The sequence below is a fragment of the Zootoca vivipara genome, chromosome 8, assembly GCF_963506605.1.
Source record: "Zootoca vivipara chromosome 8, rZooViv1.1, whole genome shotgun sequence".
Classification (NCBI taxonomy): domain Eukaryota; kingdom Metazoa; phylum Chordata; class Lepidosauria; order Squamata; family Lacertidae; genus Zootoca; species Zootoca vivipara.
In genome coordinates, this window is record NC_083283.1 from 44,609,352 (window position 1) to 44,626,891 (window position 17,540).

Here is a 17,540-nt window from a genome sequence, read left to right on the forward strand (position 1 = left end):
GTTTCCTTAGGAAGCTCGCAAGTGTTAGTTCCATTTAAGAATTACCATTGGTTTCATATTATGGTAATTCAGACATGGAAAACGCTATACAGCTAATTAATAATTTTATTATTCCTTAAGAAATCATGGGAACGGTAATCATCACTAGTGAACTAAGGAAGGACAAACTCCTGGCAATTACAGTCACACCAATTTTGAATGCAAAAGCACCTGACCTTACAGAGGCAAACTCCTGTCTGTGGATGACAAACATCTGGCTCTGTTCCTTCTCTGTTACATTCACAGGGTTTGCAGTTTGGAAAACCATAGGAACCAGAAGCACATCGATCGCACCGTCGACCAGTTATTCCTATGCGGCATCTTCCGTAACAAAACAAAAAAAACCATTTCTGAAAAAGGTTTGCTTTTTTGGAAACTCAGTGAGCCAATGAAAGAGTCTCTATATAACAGTATTAAAATCAGTGTATACAGTAGTTTTCCATTAGCAAATAAATATCACACCGTGATGTCATAAAATACCAGTGTTTCTTAGATATAATTCAGGCATCAAAGACGGACATGCTGGAACAAACATTTAGAAATGTCAGCTATAACTGAATGCCGTTCTTCAAATAAAGACTTCATTATTAAACTCATTGCTTTCTCTCACAGTGGTATACACCAATGGCATTTTTAAAATATCTGAATAACAGATTAGCCTGAAGGACTAAACAAGGTTCAAAGCTCTGCTGAAGTATACATAAGGCAAGTAAGATAAGAACACTGCACACAGGTGAGGCACAATATGCACAGTGTTGAAGTGCGATATCCACACATCTTGATAATAAAAGCAAATTTGCACACTAAATTGGGACTTTGAGCTTTGGTGCACTGCATAGATCTGAAGCTGTGGAAAGATAGTAGCTCTGTGGCCAGCAGACATGTGTCTGCTGACCAGCCCAAAGTGTATGCCGTTCAGAAGTCACATGTCTGTATGGCGCTAACACAGCAGCCCCCATCCCATTCTCTTCTGGTTAGGTCCACAGATAAGAGGCACAGGTTCCCCTGTTTCCTCAGCTGATGCTTGGTGGTGGTAGCGTCTTTCTTCCCAAACACACTCAATCACCACCATAAATGATTTAGGCCAATTGCCAAATTTGATTCATATGTGGGAAGTTCAAAACACTTATTATTTCATAACATAATGTAATGCAGGCCAGGGAACCTTGGCTATTGGGAGGGACATAGATATTTTATATAAATAATAGACGCACACACCAATAATAAAGCATACTGTCTCCCACAATTGTTTCTCAGAGTAAACCAACCTCTTAGCACCCACTAAAGCTCCTAGGCATTCCACTTTTCAGACATTAATTAACACTGCAAAGATGACTGTTTCGAGGAAAAGGGTTTCTTCTCCCACCCCATTTCTCTCCCTTGCATCCCCCCCCAAACGTGGAAGTTTAAACTGTAGCCTGATAATATGGACTTACCTGCACTGCCCAGAAATTTTATCACATTCAGCATTTCCCGGATTAATAATGCCTTTCCTTGAGCAATTGCAGCCCTCACAGCCAGTGAGGGGATGATAGCCAAAGTGCTGCCTCACACACACTTCACATCTGGGCTTAACGGTTTGAGGGGGACAAAGACACTTTCCAGTGATGTCATCACAAAGTCGCCGCCCGCAGCTGCATGCTGGGATTGAGAGGACCATTTAACACATGAGTAATGTTGTATACCAGTATATGCAAGTTCATCTAAATTTGAATAGAAGTTTTTTTTTAAATCCACTATTGCTTATTTTGCCTCATACCAACTTTAGTGTGTCTTATAATGGTCTTAAAATAGTTTAAAAAGTTAATAAAAAACATACATATGCTACAGGAAGTAGTTATTTAGGACAAGTGCTAGGTTTTTCCGTCATACTTTCTAATTAGGTTTTTAAATAACAAACACAAAAATCACAATAAAAAACAATTAGAAAAAGACAACATCTCAAATATCTCATCAAGTACTGGGAAGAACATGAAGGTGTAATTCTGCTGCCAGGGGTTTTTTAGGCGGAAGAAGAAGAGGAGGAGTTTGGATTTGATATCCCACTTTATCACTACCCTAAGGAGTCTCAAAGCGGCTAACATTCTCCTTTCCCTTCCTCCCCCACAACAAACACTCTGTGAGGTGAGTGGGGCTGAGAGACTTCAGAGAAGCGTGACTAGCCCAAGGTCACCCAGCAGCTGCATGTGGAGGAGCGGAGACACGAACCCGGTTCCCCAGATTACGAGAAAGACTTGCAGCTGTACACAGACCTGGACCTCAAAACTGCAGAGACCAGCACTGCTGCACTGCCCTCTACCTCTTTCTCTCTACTGAGATCTGCCCAGTGTGTTTTCCACAGCTCTCCTTTGAAGCCCCATCTCTAAACCAGCTTTATGCCAGCATGGGACTTACAACTTAAACCAGAAATAAGGGGAAATGGTGAGAAGACAGGACGCCACATAACAGTTACAGCTATATGATAAACCACTATTTGAGACCATACACATAATGGCTTTCTTTGGGGACAGACATCTTGAAAGTGCATGTTTGTTGCTTAGGAGCAGACATTGAGTAAGTGCAGATTGTGGCATGCACTCCTTTCAGAGCGGAGATCAGTACCCAGTCTCTCTCCATTTTAGAAAACGTGTCAAGACATATCTTTTCAACTGGCCTTTTAAATCAGTATTAGTGCTCCTACTACTGCGTGTAATGCTGTTAGTTATGCTTTATCGCTTTTATGCTTATAATTAACATTTTTAATTATTGTTGTGTTGATAGAGGCATGGTATTCACAATAAACGGTTTTTGTTGTTGTTGCTTTTATGCTTTTATGATACTGTTGTTTTATTGTTCTGCTTCGTTGTAAACTGTCTTGACTGGTTTACAAAAAGGCAGTATAAAACTATTAACAGAAATAATGTTGATATTACTACAGATGCACTTGGATGTCATGTTACACTATTGAATAGCAAAACATAAATGAGCCTAGTCTCCTCAAAGGCTAGCATAAACAAGTCAACTTCAAAAACCATGGTTTTAAAGTACCATAAAAAAGGTAAAGGGACCCCTGACCATTAGGTCCAGTCGTGACCGACTCTGGGGTTGCGCGCTCATCTCACATTATTGGCCGAGGGAGCCGGCGTATAGCTTCCAGGTCATGTGGCCAGCATGACAGAGCCGCTTCTGGCAAACCAGAGCAGCACATGGAAACACCGTTTACCTTCCCGCTGTAGCGGTTCCTATTTATCTACTTGCATTTTGATGTGCTTTCGAACTGCTAGGTTGGCAGCAAAGTACCATAGTTAAATGTTAACCACAGTTTGTTGGTCTGGGCAGCAAGACAAACTGTGGTTAACAAAAAGCAGAGGAGAAAGCTTCCGAACACTTACGTGGAGAGGAAATTGGGGAACATGTAAGTCCAAGAGGATACTAGGCTCATTTAAAAAGGTAAAGGTAAAGGGACCCCTGACCATTAGGTCCAGTCATGACGGACTCTGGGGTTGCGCGCTCATCTCACATTATTGGCCGAGGGAGCTGGCGTACAGCTTCCAGGTCATGTGGCCAGCATGACAAAGCCGCTTCTGGCGAACCAGAGCAGCACATGGAAACGCCGTTTACCTTCCTGCTGTAGCAGTCCCTATTTACATCTTGCTAAAACATAGTGCACCTGAACACCAATAGTTCATCTGAACACCAATAGTGCAAGTATATATAATATAATAATTTCTCCAAAACCCACAAAGAGAGGGAACCAAGGCTTTTTGTGGAATCGGTAAATGTAATAGCTGCATTAGTATTTGCTTTGGTCTTTTTTTTAAAAAAAAAAACTGCATATGGATGATCACTGATGGGACAGGCTATAAACTTAAGGGAAATAAAACTGGAATGAAATACAGAATGAAACTTTAAACTCTTCAGGCAACATTCCAAAAAAGTGTAATGCAGCACATGACCTCTCCCAACAGTTATTAATGACATCCTTACGTTTGCAAAAGGGAAATCCATAATAGCCTGTTTGACACCTGCTACACTGGCGGCCAATGATGTGTTGTCTGCAATTGCACTGCCCTCCCACAGGGTCACAAGTGCGACTGGTGGCCCCATTTCTGTGGCAATTACAAGGCAGTGCTCCATCATTGTAGGCAGCTACAAGTGACCTTGCAGACGTTCTACAGAATTCTGAGGAAGTGGCAGGACTGTTAAAAGAAAAGAAAAAAAGTAAACTGTGATTTGTAAAGCACCATGAACACCAGGGAGGGCAACCTGTGGCCCTCCAGATGTTGTTCTACTACAACTCAAATCATTCTTGACCATTGGCCGGGGATGATGGGAGATGGAGTCCAACAACATTTGGAGGACTACAGGTTCCCCACTGCAACATTACATAGACAGCGTGAGTAAAATAAATTAAATAACTAATTGGTAACTATATAATAAATAACAGGTGTGTTTGGTGTTGCGGAATATAAGGCTGACTTACTTAATGTAAAAACTGTTCCCACCACAATGATAGATGAAATCAAATGACTTGTCCACAGTGTCTTTCTGAAGAAGTCTATAACTGTAGCTGTCTGCTGGAACAGCCAGGACACGTTCCTTTAAAAATGATAAAGAAATGAAATGGTATGTTTAATCTTAAGTATCCAAGCACTGTTTCCAATTTCCATTCATTTCAGTGCAATGTGTATGCAAACGACACTTGCACTGCACTGATGGGTGCTCCAGAAAACAAGGGCCTTAAAGTTTCTTTATTTTGCATACCACCCTCCATTTGAAACTTAACAACAGCCCATCAAACCCAATAAAATAGGAGAAATAAATAAAACACATCACAGCAGAGGTGTCACAGTCTAAAAAGTCTTCTCCATTTCCACCTGCAGCCACATAGTGGTAGCACTCAGGAGAGCTCCTGAGCTTGATATAGTAGAAGCAGATGGATGTGGGAAAAGACATCCCCTCAAAATACAGAGGTCTCAAGAAGTGGAGGGTTTCAAAGGTAAGAAGCAGCACTTTGAACTGTGCTCAGAAACAGACCAAAAGCCAATGGAGCTCTTTAAAGACTTGGTGAAATGTGTTCCCAACCCAACATCTTATCTCATTTGGTGCCACAGTGGCAATGTTTTGAACTGCTGTTTCTAAGCCGTCTCCGAAGCAGACCTTCCTACACCGATAGCTGTAGACTGGAAGTTACTAGAGCGGGGATAATTGTTGGTTTGTTTGTTTATTATACTGTAATTCTAAACAGCCAGCTCATTCAGCAAACATAATGGGGATGTATGGTTATAAGCACTAAAACATTTTATAATTATTAAATCATAAAATATTGTAATTTGTCTATCTCTATCCAAATAAAAGGAATCTTCCCTGGTTGAAAGAAAGCTGCAACAGCTGCCTGTATGACTCACTGAAAAATAGCTATACCACTGTTGACTATGCGTTGGATAACTTCCCATTTAAACTATTACAACGTATATAGCATGTGGAGCTGTGTTTTTAAAAAGTTAGAAAATCACCATTAGTCTGGAATAGGACTACAGATTTATTGACTGGGCAGTTTGATCATATTACATCTGTATGTTGTAAAATGCACTGGTTCCCAGTCTGTTTCTGAGCCTAATTTAAAGAACTGGTTTAACCATTACAGAGATAAATAGGTTGAGACAATGTTCGCTGAAAGATTGCCTTCTCCCATAAGTACTTATCAGAACCACAAGGAAAATGGCATTTTTGGTAGTGGTATCCCAGTTATGGAACAACCATCCCTTTGAAGTTTGCCTGATGCCATCTTTGTGGTTTTTTGGTGCCAGGGGAAGATATTTTTGTTCACCCAGGCCATTTAAATAACATATGTCTTATGGTCTGGCCTGTTCCTCTTATGTTTAAAAAAATAAAGCAAAACTGTATTTAAAATGTATTTTTTAGTTTTTAATAAGTTTGCATTGTTTTATATTGAGTTTACATTTGCATTTGTTTTGTAATGACCTGAATTGAGGTGACAATATAACTCTAGTTAGTTAGTTAGCTAGTTAGTTAAATTTATATTTTTTATAATAATAATAATAATAATAATAATAATAATAATAATAATAATAATTGTCTTGAATATAACCAACCCTACCAACACAAGCATTTTTCCATTAGGAATTTTCACAGTGACTGAGATATCGTGCTGAGGGATGTCAAGTTCAATTTGATTTTCTGCCGTCACCAAACCTCGGCATCCAGCAATATGTGGACAAAATGAAGCATTATAAGACCCTACAACAGACAAATGGAAAATAAAATAAAATGAAAACTGTGAAAACTCAAAACGTGCTAAAAATATCTAAACCCATGTAAAACCCAACTCACCTGACCAGAGTCGTCCTCCATCTATAGTCACATGTACAGGAAATGTTGGGTCCTGCGGCTGGTAAAACTGTATGACAAACACATATCTGCCCAAATGTGTCACTCTCCCATGCAGAGTAATTTGGTTCTGTCAACATAAAAAAGTTTTGATGTTTTGAGCTCCATCCTATTTGTAGTTAAAGTGTGGCAATATCCAAGCACCATCTTTGCACACTAGTGGTTATTCAACTTAGCACAACTGAAAGTGTGGGAAGGTATTGTATATAAAAAAGAATGTTAAGTTTATGTACAGGATTGTAATTTTTTAAAAAAATGCTAGAAATCTCCTGTTTGAATTCTCATCCTGCTAATTCTCAGATTGCTGCTTGGACCTAGAAAACTGCAGTAGGGACTGTCCTTAGAGGAAAAGAGAGGCACAGCTGGTGACTTCAAGAACTCCCGTACTTTTTTTCTTTCTGCACCAGCTTTTTGCCCAGACCTGTAGTGGAATTTAATGTCAGAGCAAAAGCTCTGTAAGAGGCTAACGTATTGTAAATCATTTACGAGAAACTCCTACAGTTCTGCAAGAGTTCAGCTGCATGCCAGATGATATTAATTTATACAAATCAATTGACATAAACACACCCACGTCTGTGCTGGACCATGACCCACATTTAATTCAAAATGTTAAATACCTGTGAAGAAGTCAAAACTACTCCATTAGCTGTATGAGCAGATGGCAAAGGAGAACTCAGTGACTCCTGGAATGTCACATTTCTTTGCACTTCCCTCAGAGCATCCAAGACCACGGCTGAAGGAGGCATTTCATATTGCGAGGGGAGGCATGAAGCACTTTAAAAGGGAAACAGAATCAGAACATATACATATATAAACAGAAAAGTGAGTTCAAATAAATGTGAAGCCTATACATTTCATTTTCAATTTGCTTGTTGCCTTTTTACATTACTGTATTTACAACATAACCTGTAAAGTGTCCCGGAAAACCCGGGACACCCCACTTTTCCCCATGAGAGCATGGCGGCCATTTTGGGTGGTGTGATTTTGCGCAGAGATCTCACCCCAAAAACACTTTTGGGGTGGCCACGATCTCGCACAGTGCTTCAAAATACATGTTTTGGGGTGTCAGCTGTTGTGCAAGAGCACAACCCAGAAGAAACCATGTCTTTGGGGCTCCTTTATCTTGCGCAGGTTACATGACTCATGCACAAGCACGGGTGAGAAGATGCACATCCCAGTTTTAGCACTTAAAATAATAATTATTAATAATAATATATTATTTATACCCCGCCCATCTGGCTGGGTTTTCCCAGACACTCTGGGCGGCTTCCAACAAAATATTAAAATACAATAATCTGTTAAACATTAAAAGCTTCCCTAAACAGGGCTGCCTTCAGATGTCGTCTAAAAGTCTGGTAATTGTTTTTCTCTTTGACATCTGGTGGGAGGGCGTTCCACAGGGTGGGTGCCACTACTGAGAAGGCCCTCTGCCTGGTTCCCTGTAACTTGGCTTCTCACAGCGAGGGAACTGCCAGAAGGCCCTCGACACTGGACCTCAGTGTCTGGGCAGAATGATGGGGATGGAAATGCTCCTTCAGGTATACTGGACCAAGGCCGTTTAGGGCTTTAAAGGTCAGCACCAACACCTTGAATTGTGCTCGGAGACATGTTGGGCGGTATGTTTACAACCCACAGAAATGTACATTGTTGTGGCATAACAATTCAAAATGCTGGTGTGTGACTGTTTTAAATGTCCTGAGATGGAACATTTGTCAGAGTTTCCAAAGAAGTTAAAATAATTCAGACAAGTCAAATTTCTCAAGAGTGTGTGCACAGCTCTGGGCAAAGCCTTGCATATCTCTGCTAAGAAGAAAAGCACAACTGAGATAAAATTATTCTTATTTCAGAATACATAGAGTGGCAGCCTTGCTGTATGATGGGTAGTGCAGTTATTCCCAGGTCAGAGAGAACCTTCAGCCTTCTCTTGATGGAAACGAAAGGGAAGGAAGCAGTTTACCTTGGATCAGCTGAATGGCCAGAAGTGGCAATGCAATATACTTTAGGTTCCAAGTACTCTATAGAAAAATCTTCCAGAGGAATAAGGCAAACTTTATGCTAGGAAACAAAGACGACAATGAAGGTTCCGTTATTTTCTTCTTCCAGCTAAGAGCAGCATGTGAATAAGACGGCTACAATATGTGAAAACAGCACACCATTTGTGCTGTTAAAGAAAGGAAGCAAGCAATTCAGTTTAACAAAGATGCAGTGCAGTATGTGGAGACCTGTGAATGGAAGGCTTGTAAGCCACAGGACCCTGCCAAGGAAAGAGAAGACAGAGAGCTGAAAACCCCTTTCCATGACCACAGGGCCTTCTACAATCTCTTGCCTTCATTAGAAGGATTTGTGAGAAGCCATGAGGGCAAAGTGGTTGGCAAAGAGCTGCTACTCTACCATTATATGGGATTAGAAGTGTACGCTTTTGACAGTGACTCACACAGCAGTGCCTTGAACTGCTCATTGGTCTTTACTAAGAATAGAAGCAAAAAATAAGCATTCAGCCTACTTTTACTGCACAACCACAGTAAGATTATTCATTCCAACTCCATTTATTCGAGGCTGATAGTATTCTTGTGCAACTACAAAATGTGGACTGTATCCCAGAATTTGGCACACTGTAAACCTCAACTTGTTTTTGAATAAGCACAATTCTAATCCTGATGAATTCAGATAAATGTCTGAAAACACATAATGTGTACCTATTAGAAGGACATGTATCCTATCCATGTATCCTGCACAGGCTCTCATTAAGACAAGTTGAATAAATGCATGCAATGCAAGGACTGCAGCTAAAGGCTCAGAAACAAAAGCTGACCTCTTCTGATAGCTCCAGAATCCATCTTATGATGAACTTAAATTAGCCTCCCTTGGGAATAGTAACAACCCCAATCCTGTGGAAGTGAGAGATCCTGTGGAACTTTGTTTGCTGCTTTCCCAGAGGCAGGTAAAATATTTTCTTTCTAAGAAAGCCTTTGAGAATTCCTGAGAACAAACGACTATTGCCCTGTGTTTTGTACTGTCTGCTCATCTTTCAGTTATTGTGCTGCTATTTTATTCCATGATTTTTTTCCGTTCTGTTATTTAGCTGGATTTCATTAAGTGACTTTCTATACATTGCTTCTAACTTTGTAAAGCTGTGAGAGATTATCATATGAAACAGAAGTACATAAAGGGTTAAAAACAAACAAGTAATAAATAAACCAAATGTCTAACTAATAATGCTTCGAGAAACAGAACAGCAAAACAATCTCACTGACTAACCACTGAGCCCAGAAATTAACTCCAGAGAAATAAAAAACAAAAAGGGGTGAGGTGGGGGAATCCCCTGGCCAACAGGATCTGGGTGCACTTCCTTTCCAATTCTGGGTAACTTTACTAACAGGAACATACAAATCTTTCAGGCCCTTGGTCCATCTAACTTAGTACTGTCAACTCTGATTGGCAGTGACTATAGCAGGCACCCCCAAACTCGGCCCTCCAGATGTTTTGGGACTAAAACTCCCATCATCCCTAGCTAACAGGACCAGTGGTCAGGGATGATGGGAATTGTAGTCCCAAATGCCTGCTCTAGGTTACAGGCAGGTATATTTCCCAGCTCTGCCTGGAGATGCCAGGGACCTGGAACCTTTTGCATGCAAAGTATGGGCTCTGTTACTGAGCCATGGCCCTTCCCCTATTCAGCCACTATTTATTTTTTTAAAGGAGTATTCAGTATGAATGTCCACAGTACCTTACAACAAGCAGAAGTTCAACTCCTTCTGAATGCAACCACCAGGGAGCCGCATTCTATTCTGGTTTTTATCCCAGCATTCTCCATATGCATGCTAGCCAATGCATTGTTTTGAAAGCAGAAGGCACAAGGGGATGAGTGAGGAAATATTTAAGTATCCAAAAGGTGGCAGCAAAGATCTTATAATGAAACTTTTAAACCAATTTAGTCACAAACCTATCTTCATAACCAGTCCCTTTGCTTTGCAGTTGGGAAGGGTGAAAAAGACACATACGCACACATTTTTTTGGAGGTAGGTCTATTATGGAACTGCACAATCACTGTGATCATTTGAAACCAAAATAGATGAAAGCTTGCACCACAGTGACTAGCAGGACACTGTAATAATGGATTACTATTGTGGTTATTGTTATTAATTTATTTATACCCCACTTTTTTCCCTGGCAATGGGTCCACAAGTGTAACTTATACCAAGAGAGCCAGGTGGCAAGAGATCCCTTATTAGAGACTCCAAAGTAGCCCACCTGACAGGAAAAATATCACAGAACAGAAACTTACTAGGAGAAAATCTATTGCTGAAGCCCTGAGATGGAAGTTTGCATCAGCCAGAAGGTCATAAACTGCAACTCGGTGCATTTCATCAAGCACAACACTGCGGCATAGAAAGCTAGAATAGATTTTAAAAGTAGTTAAAAACCATACTGGAACTCTTCCACCCCAAAAGAGTATTCTTCTTCTACCATTTGCTTATTTCCTCCAAAGGCAAGAAACAGTGAGTTATTTATCAAGATTGCACCATTTATATCTGGCTATTTTAAATCATGTTGATTGGAAAATAGGGAATGATCCGGGATAATCAATACAATCCAAAACAGGGAATTATGTTTGGAATTAAAGAATTAAGTTCTCTCTATGGATTAATCCATCCCCAAACTGCGGCCCTCCAGATGTTTTGGCCTACAACTCCCATGATCCCTAGCTAACAGGACCAGTGGTCAGGGATGATGGGAATTGTAGTCCAAAACATCTGGAGGGCCGAAGTTTGGGGATGCCTGGTAATGAAAATTGTTTTAAAATCTATTTACATTAGTATTTGACTCCCTGTTTTCTTTAGATGCAGACACACACACGCCGCCCAATCTATACACTATAATATCATTGTCATTAGATCAAGCATAGAGCACAATAACATAGAAATTTGCCTTCTAATGAGTCAGGCCACTTTTCTATCCAGCTCAGTATTGTCAACAATAACTGGCAGCAGCCCTCTAGGATTTTAGGCAAGAGTCTTTTCCAGTTCTGCCAGGAGACACCAGGAACCTGCAAAGCACATGCCCTATTGCCGAGCTGTGGCTCTTCCCCTGCTCAATTCCCATTGATTTTAAAACAGTATTCAGAATGAGTACACAGTAGGCATATGTAAGCAAGTTTAAAAAGGAAGACAAAACAGATATTCAACCCAAATGGATAATTAAGTTTCCACATTTCCCCACCTGTATTTGCAGCTGTATATATTGATTTTTGCCTCCATCACATTCCCAGGGGTGTCAATCTTTACATTGCCGACGTATACTCGATCATGTTCATTCACATACTCAAGGACTACGACGTAGCGGCCAACTTGGGGAACTGTCAGCCTTATCTGCAGATCCACCTAAGAAAATTCAAACCACATTTGACTACTACAGTACCAAAATAAGGATTGCAGAGGATGCCATCCATGTCCCAGGAAATGCTTTTCTCAAGCATGCAAGAAAGCAAAAGGAGTCACATAATTCCTGAACGCCAAATCCCAAACCCGCCAAAGTCTTTCCTACAGAAAAAGCCTCCTTACCCTGCATCCCAGAATGATTGCCCCATAGGTAAGTCACACAGTAATAATGCAGGGGATGCATGGAACTAGAATGTATGAAATCAACACATATGGTGGCAGATTTGCACACAAACAGAGCCATCTTACCTCTTGACCAGTGATATGAGACATTACGGGATGTTTGGCTGTTGGCTGTTGGGAAGCTACGTTCCTGTAGTCTCCTCTGTGCAAGGAAACTCTGACTTCTGAACCAAGCACACAGCAAAATCTGTCCAGTGGCAGGTGCTCGAACTGTAAACAACTTTTTAAAAAGGAGGAAGAGACAACATTAAAATAAAATAAAACAACCCAAGGCAATGATCTCAGTAATATAACAGGTGCACTAACCTATCTGTTACTGCCTGTCCTGAATATGTGCAAGCCTCTGTAACTGGTAACTGCAAGATGGGGGCTTCATAGTAGTCGCTAGGCAAGAGCACCAGGTAATCCTAACAGGACAAAACAAGATTAACATAAGTGTATTTATTAAGCACATATAAAATGATTATGTGAAAATTTCAGCATAAGTTGGAAACAGAGTGGGTTCCTGTTTCCACAGAAGATTAACAGTGCAAGCCCAAGTATTCAGATATAAGCCCCCAGTTATTTTGACTTATTCCTATGTAAATGTGTATAGGATTGCTCCCTAAGGGCACACTCCTGTACTCAAGATCTTCTAGCTGAGGGATTTTAAGAAGTGGCAGAAGCCAGGAAACAATAGTGGATCTTGATCTAAGGTGCCACATGCCCAATGGATTTGTATGATATTCTTCAACCTTCAGTCCTAAGTGCTGTTGGGACTACAACTCCCATATCTATAAACGTTGGCTGGTGACGGTGGGAATTGTAGTCCAACAACATCTGGGAACCCGAGGTGAAAGACTAGTGGAACTCTTCCAGTGTGCTAGTGGCACCATTCCATCAGCAATTATATGCCAATGGAGTGGGGTGGGGGGAAGGACAGGGTAGAGTTGTACATGTGAGGGGTACACTTGTCCCAAATCCTATACTCACTCAGACCACAGTCATGCTGCTGACAGCATCATTTCACACTAACCCCAGGCCTGGACAATAGAACTGAAAGCAGTCCCTCTGCCCACTCTGGCACAGAATATGGTGTGATTCAGCACCCAATCACAGCACACAAGCCTAGCACAGAGAGACCACCACTCCAATAACTAGGCACAGTTCATGAGGCTATATTTCTCTGACCTCATCTTGTGCACACTGAGAGGTCAAAAGGGGGAAGTCTGATTGGGGGGGGGGCAGAGAATAGAAAGGGCACTCTGCACAGAAGGGGACCATTTCACACAAAACAGTCCAACCTCACATAACACACATAAACTCTTAAGAGGAGCTCTGCCTCAGGACTCCAGGCACAACCAACTGACAGTAACCTCCACTTCACCAGCTGGGGTTTTCAGAACCAAGCAAGTAAGGGGAAGGGGAGCACAAGTTGCAAAACATAATATCTGTGATAGCCTTCTACGCCCCTTCCCCCTCCCCTGTTTTTGCTATATATGAAAACTCTGTTTTGACTGAACTATACTGCACTAACATTCTTCCCCCTCGTAATTATAGCAAATATCTTACCAATAAGACTCCCTCTGCCATGATTTTAAAAATCCAGGTTCCAGGAGCCAGTGAAAATGCATCTGCAAAACTCTTCCCTGGGACAGTGACAAAAGCAGGTTCTTTACTGGGTGGGAAAACAACACCTTTGCTCTGAGGAGTCCCTGCCAGCAAACAAGAAAATAATAATAATAATTAAACAACAACAACACTCCCTGATGACTCAGAAACCAACATTTTTATTACTTAAAATGAGATAAGCAGCAAACTGAAAGAGCAGGTGCATCCCCCTGCCCGCCCAACCATGTATGTACCTGCAACTCAAGACAACACTTCATGTGTCTGATAAAAGGGACGAAAACTTATGCCATAATAAATCCATTAAAGGTTACAACATGACTCTGCTGTTGTTTTTACATTTTTTAGATTTACACTTTTTTTGGGGGGGGAGACCTTGGGTGGCCACCTAAGGATTATGTGTGAAGAGGCTCAAAGTGTTTGACAGACATATTACTGCAATGCACTGTAATGCACTGTATGTGGTATGAGATTAAGATCCAGCCAAATCTCATGATATATTCAATCCACATTCTGCTACAGGCTGCCCTCCATGAAACCACCCTGGGAAATATCTGTCAGAAGAACTAAAATTGGCAAGCAAGCTATTAATAAGCTAACCTTTTCACTATTTTAAAAAAGGAACCTACCTGATTTTAAGTCTAGCACCAGAGGTCCTTCTCTAAATATCCCTGCCACTCTGTAGGCTTTCATAATAATAATAATTACTATTATTTACATACCGCCACCTGATTGGATTGCCCGGAGAGCCATGTTTTAGACTTTTTTTTAAAAAAAAGATTGCCCAGGATTTTAACTGATTTTCTATCTACTGCTTTTTGTATTTTTACTGTTGCTACAATGACTGTCTTTTTACTGTTGCAAAAACCAGCAGCTGAAATTGCTTAATTAACAAAGTTAGGGTTTGTCTGATCATTTGTTCTAACATAACAAAGCTGGTGGGGGACCCAGGTGGCGCTGTGGTTAAACCACTGAGCCTAGGGCTTGCTGATCAGAAGGTCGGCGGTTCGAATCCCTGTGACGGGGGTGAGCTCCCATTGCTTGGTCGCAGCTCCTGCCAACCTAGCAGTTCGAAAGCACATCAAAATGCAAGTAGATAATTAGGAACCGCTACAGCCCTTGAGTTTACTCCTTTACTTCAGCCTGACACTCTAGGGCTGAGCAATCTGTTTGGCACTAATTTGTAGGCTGGAAATTTCTGCCACCACATATTCATATGTCTCTCCTGTAACCAGGTATTCAGTAATTATTATTTTTTTAAAAAAATCAGGGTCATGGCCCACTAGCATCAAGTGAGGAAGATTCTATGACAGAATGGGATATAGGAGCAAGTGATTTTCTCTCTGAAGTTCTTCTGCCTTTACAATGTTGCTAATCTGTGTTCTCAGGTGTCTTGATCAAATAAATTTATTTTTAAAATCTGAAACAGTGTCTTCCAATGTATGACACATACATGCTTATGTGCACACATAAAGTATATTATTACTACTACGGTACCCTGCCCCCGGCACATAGCAGACCTAACAAACATGCAATAGGGGAGTGCAGAATATACCCACAGGGGTGGGCGTCCTTTTCTAGCCAGGCCAAACTTGATAGTTGGTCAGGGCCTCCCGCTTGCCTATCACCTGATGTCCCTTTGATGCCAGGTGATGCTGTACTTTGATATCCCAAATAATCAGGATTTCAAAGGGCGGTGCTATTTGAAAGACTTGTAGCTGAAACCCTCAGGAAGCTCAAGCATGACTAGAGGGGCTGTCAGACAGCCCTTTGAAAAGACTGCTACTTTTGTCCCCTCCAATCACCTGACAGGCAGGGGGTGGGAGTGCTTTTAGGAAGCATCTGCTGCCTATGTGCATCCAGTGCTTCCAAAAGGAGGGACCAAGTATGCTCAACCAAATGGAGCCCTTTGCAAGCCTCCCTGCGCTGTTCCCTTCAACTTCCAATTTTAGAAGTTGAAAAGCGGCTACGAGCAGCAGTGGGAGGGGAAAGCACTTCGCCCTCCTTGAGCAAGGCACATTCCAAGCACCCATCAGCTGATGGGTAGGCAAAAGTGTGCCTTGTTCCAATGAAGGAACAACAAGGAGCCCACTTTAAGCACCTGCTTGCTCCTTTGAAGCCCCACCTTTACTCACCCCACACCAGACAACATGTATCTTAGAGTTTTTATGTGTCAGGTGTAACTTCAGCCTGAACACAGCAGAGTTTGCGCAGGTTTTTCCGGAAGCTTCTGGCGGTAACTGAAATGACTAGACGTCTGGACGCAGAATAAACTATTTACAGGATTTATTAAAATAAAAGAAAAGTCAGAGTTTCTATATACAAAGCAAAGCAAAATAAATCCTCTCCTCTCTGTCTCTCTCTCAACCGATACAGCACTTTCTATCCTACACTCACCACACACATACTGAACTGGCTTTCACAGATAACAAGTCTCAGTGTTGAACCTCAACCAATAGAAACGCTGTTTCTAAGGTAGAAGCAGACCTTGGCTTTCTGTCAAATGTTATTAGTTTGACCTAGATTTGATTGTGTGAAGAAGCAATCTGATGGTGTTTTATGCTACTGACTCAGCAAAAACCCGAACAATGTAGGGTGGGCGGGTGGGCATGGCATAAAATAAGCTTTTAGTTCAACTGAATTCAGTGCATGAAGACACTTTGCGACTACCTGCTGAGTTCCGCTGCCATTTTGCTCTACCTACCTTTATGAAGCCGAGAATAAGCGATTATGTGGCCAGATACCGCAGCAGTTCCAGGATTAATATACCTCAAAATAACACGAAATAAACGGAGGTTTGATTTCTCCACGTTCAAAGTTATCCTTACTTCATTCTGTAAAATGGGAGGTTAATAAACAAGGAAAAAAAGCCATAAAGTAACAAAAGGATAAATCTTCAGAAGCTGTGCAAGCAAAATACTCAATTCCTACAGGGAAAAAAAAAATAAGAATAACAAGCACCACGCATATAGACAGAGACATTTATGCGGAAGGAAAAGCATTTTCTGGCGTAAGGAAGAGAAAGACAGGCAAACCTAGCAAGAAACGTAATTCACTTACAAGTGTTATTAGGGTCAAAATGTTTCCCCTCAGCAATTGAGATCCTCCCTCTACAGCTTTTTGAAACCAAGGTGACATAGTGCAGTGCTAGGTGGAAGAGCTTAGGAGAAGCCACAGTGACAGGTACTACCACCTCTGGCTGGGGAAAAAAGAAGCAAAGAAGAGGACAGGAAAGCATATTATTTTAATACTACCACCCAAAAGGCAGAAAATGTCTAGAAACATTTAGCAAATGTAAACACGGTAATCAAAAAAGTTATGGTGGGTTTGGGTGAAACACAGGTCTAAAGCAGTTCTCTTCTTACTGATCCTGACTGTGAATGATGTCCTGATGAATCTGGAAGGATAACAAGTTTTGGCTGTACTATGGTTCACATTTTTACAGCTGCACTCTTATACACACTTACCTGTATAGTCTGATCCTGGGTTTCTGAGAAGACATGTATATCATTGCTCTGCTAAGTTAGCATAGTACTGTGGTGTCCATGTGGCATGGCTTAAGGATAAGAACTGTGTTAAAAGATGTGTGCTAATGTTAAATCATGGATGATGTACTTTGCACTTCTCCAATCTATTTTAACTTGGCATTTGAGATGAAGGTTTTCCATGTATTAACTAAGTAACTACTACCTAGAGAATCCAACTAGATGTCAACGATGCAATGGAAAGGTTTGAAACCAAATGACTGAAGTTCATTTGGCATATGTCTAGAGTTCCATGCATTATTTAACTTATTTGGTTCGATTATTCTTCCTCACCCTTTTTCTATGCATCTCCCATTAGTTTTTCATTGGTGACCACCAACTACAGAATCACTGCAGA

The 17,540-nt window shown here is 41.1% G+C and overlaps 1 protein-coding gene across 1 annotated transcript in view; it reads right to left on the bottom strand.

The window, feature by feature from the left end:
• LAMA3 (laminin subunit alpha 3) overlaps positions 1-17,540 on the bottom strand; it is a 135,838-nt gene that overhangs the window by 68,370 nt on the left and 49,928 nt on the right. The window contains exons 23-36 of the mRNA XM_035125886.2: positions 16,363-16,492; positions 13,602-13,744; positions 12,357-12,457; positions 12,117-12,270; positions 11,650-11,810; positions 10,715-10,823; positions 8,387-8,484; positions 7,047-7,203; positions 6,373-6,499; positions 6,140-6,279; positions 4,502-4,617; positions 4,006-4,217; positions 1,476-1,680; positions 216-360 (exon numbers count right to left, since the gene is read on the bottom strand). Coding sequence (XP_034981777.2) covers positions 216-360; positions 1,476-1,680; positions 4,006-4,217; positions 4,502-4,617; positions 6,140-6,279; positions 6,373-6,499; positions 7,047-7,203; positions 8,387-8,484; positions 10,715-10,823; positions 11,650-11,810; positions 12,117-12,270; positions 12,357-12,457; positions 13,602-13,744; positions 16,363-16,492 — 1,998 coding nt within the window. The remainder of the gene's footprint in view (positions 1-215; positions 361-1,475; positions 1,681-4,005; positions 4,218-4,501; positions 4,618-6,139; positions 6,280-6,372; positions 6,500-7,046; positions 7,204-8,386; positions 8,485-10,714; positions 10,824-11,649; positions 11,811-12,116; positions 12,271-12,356; positions 12,458-13,601; positions 13,745-16,362; positions 16,493-17,540) is intronic.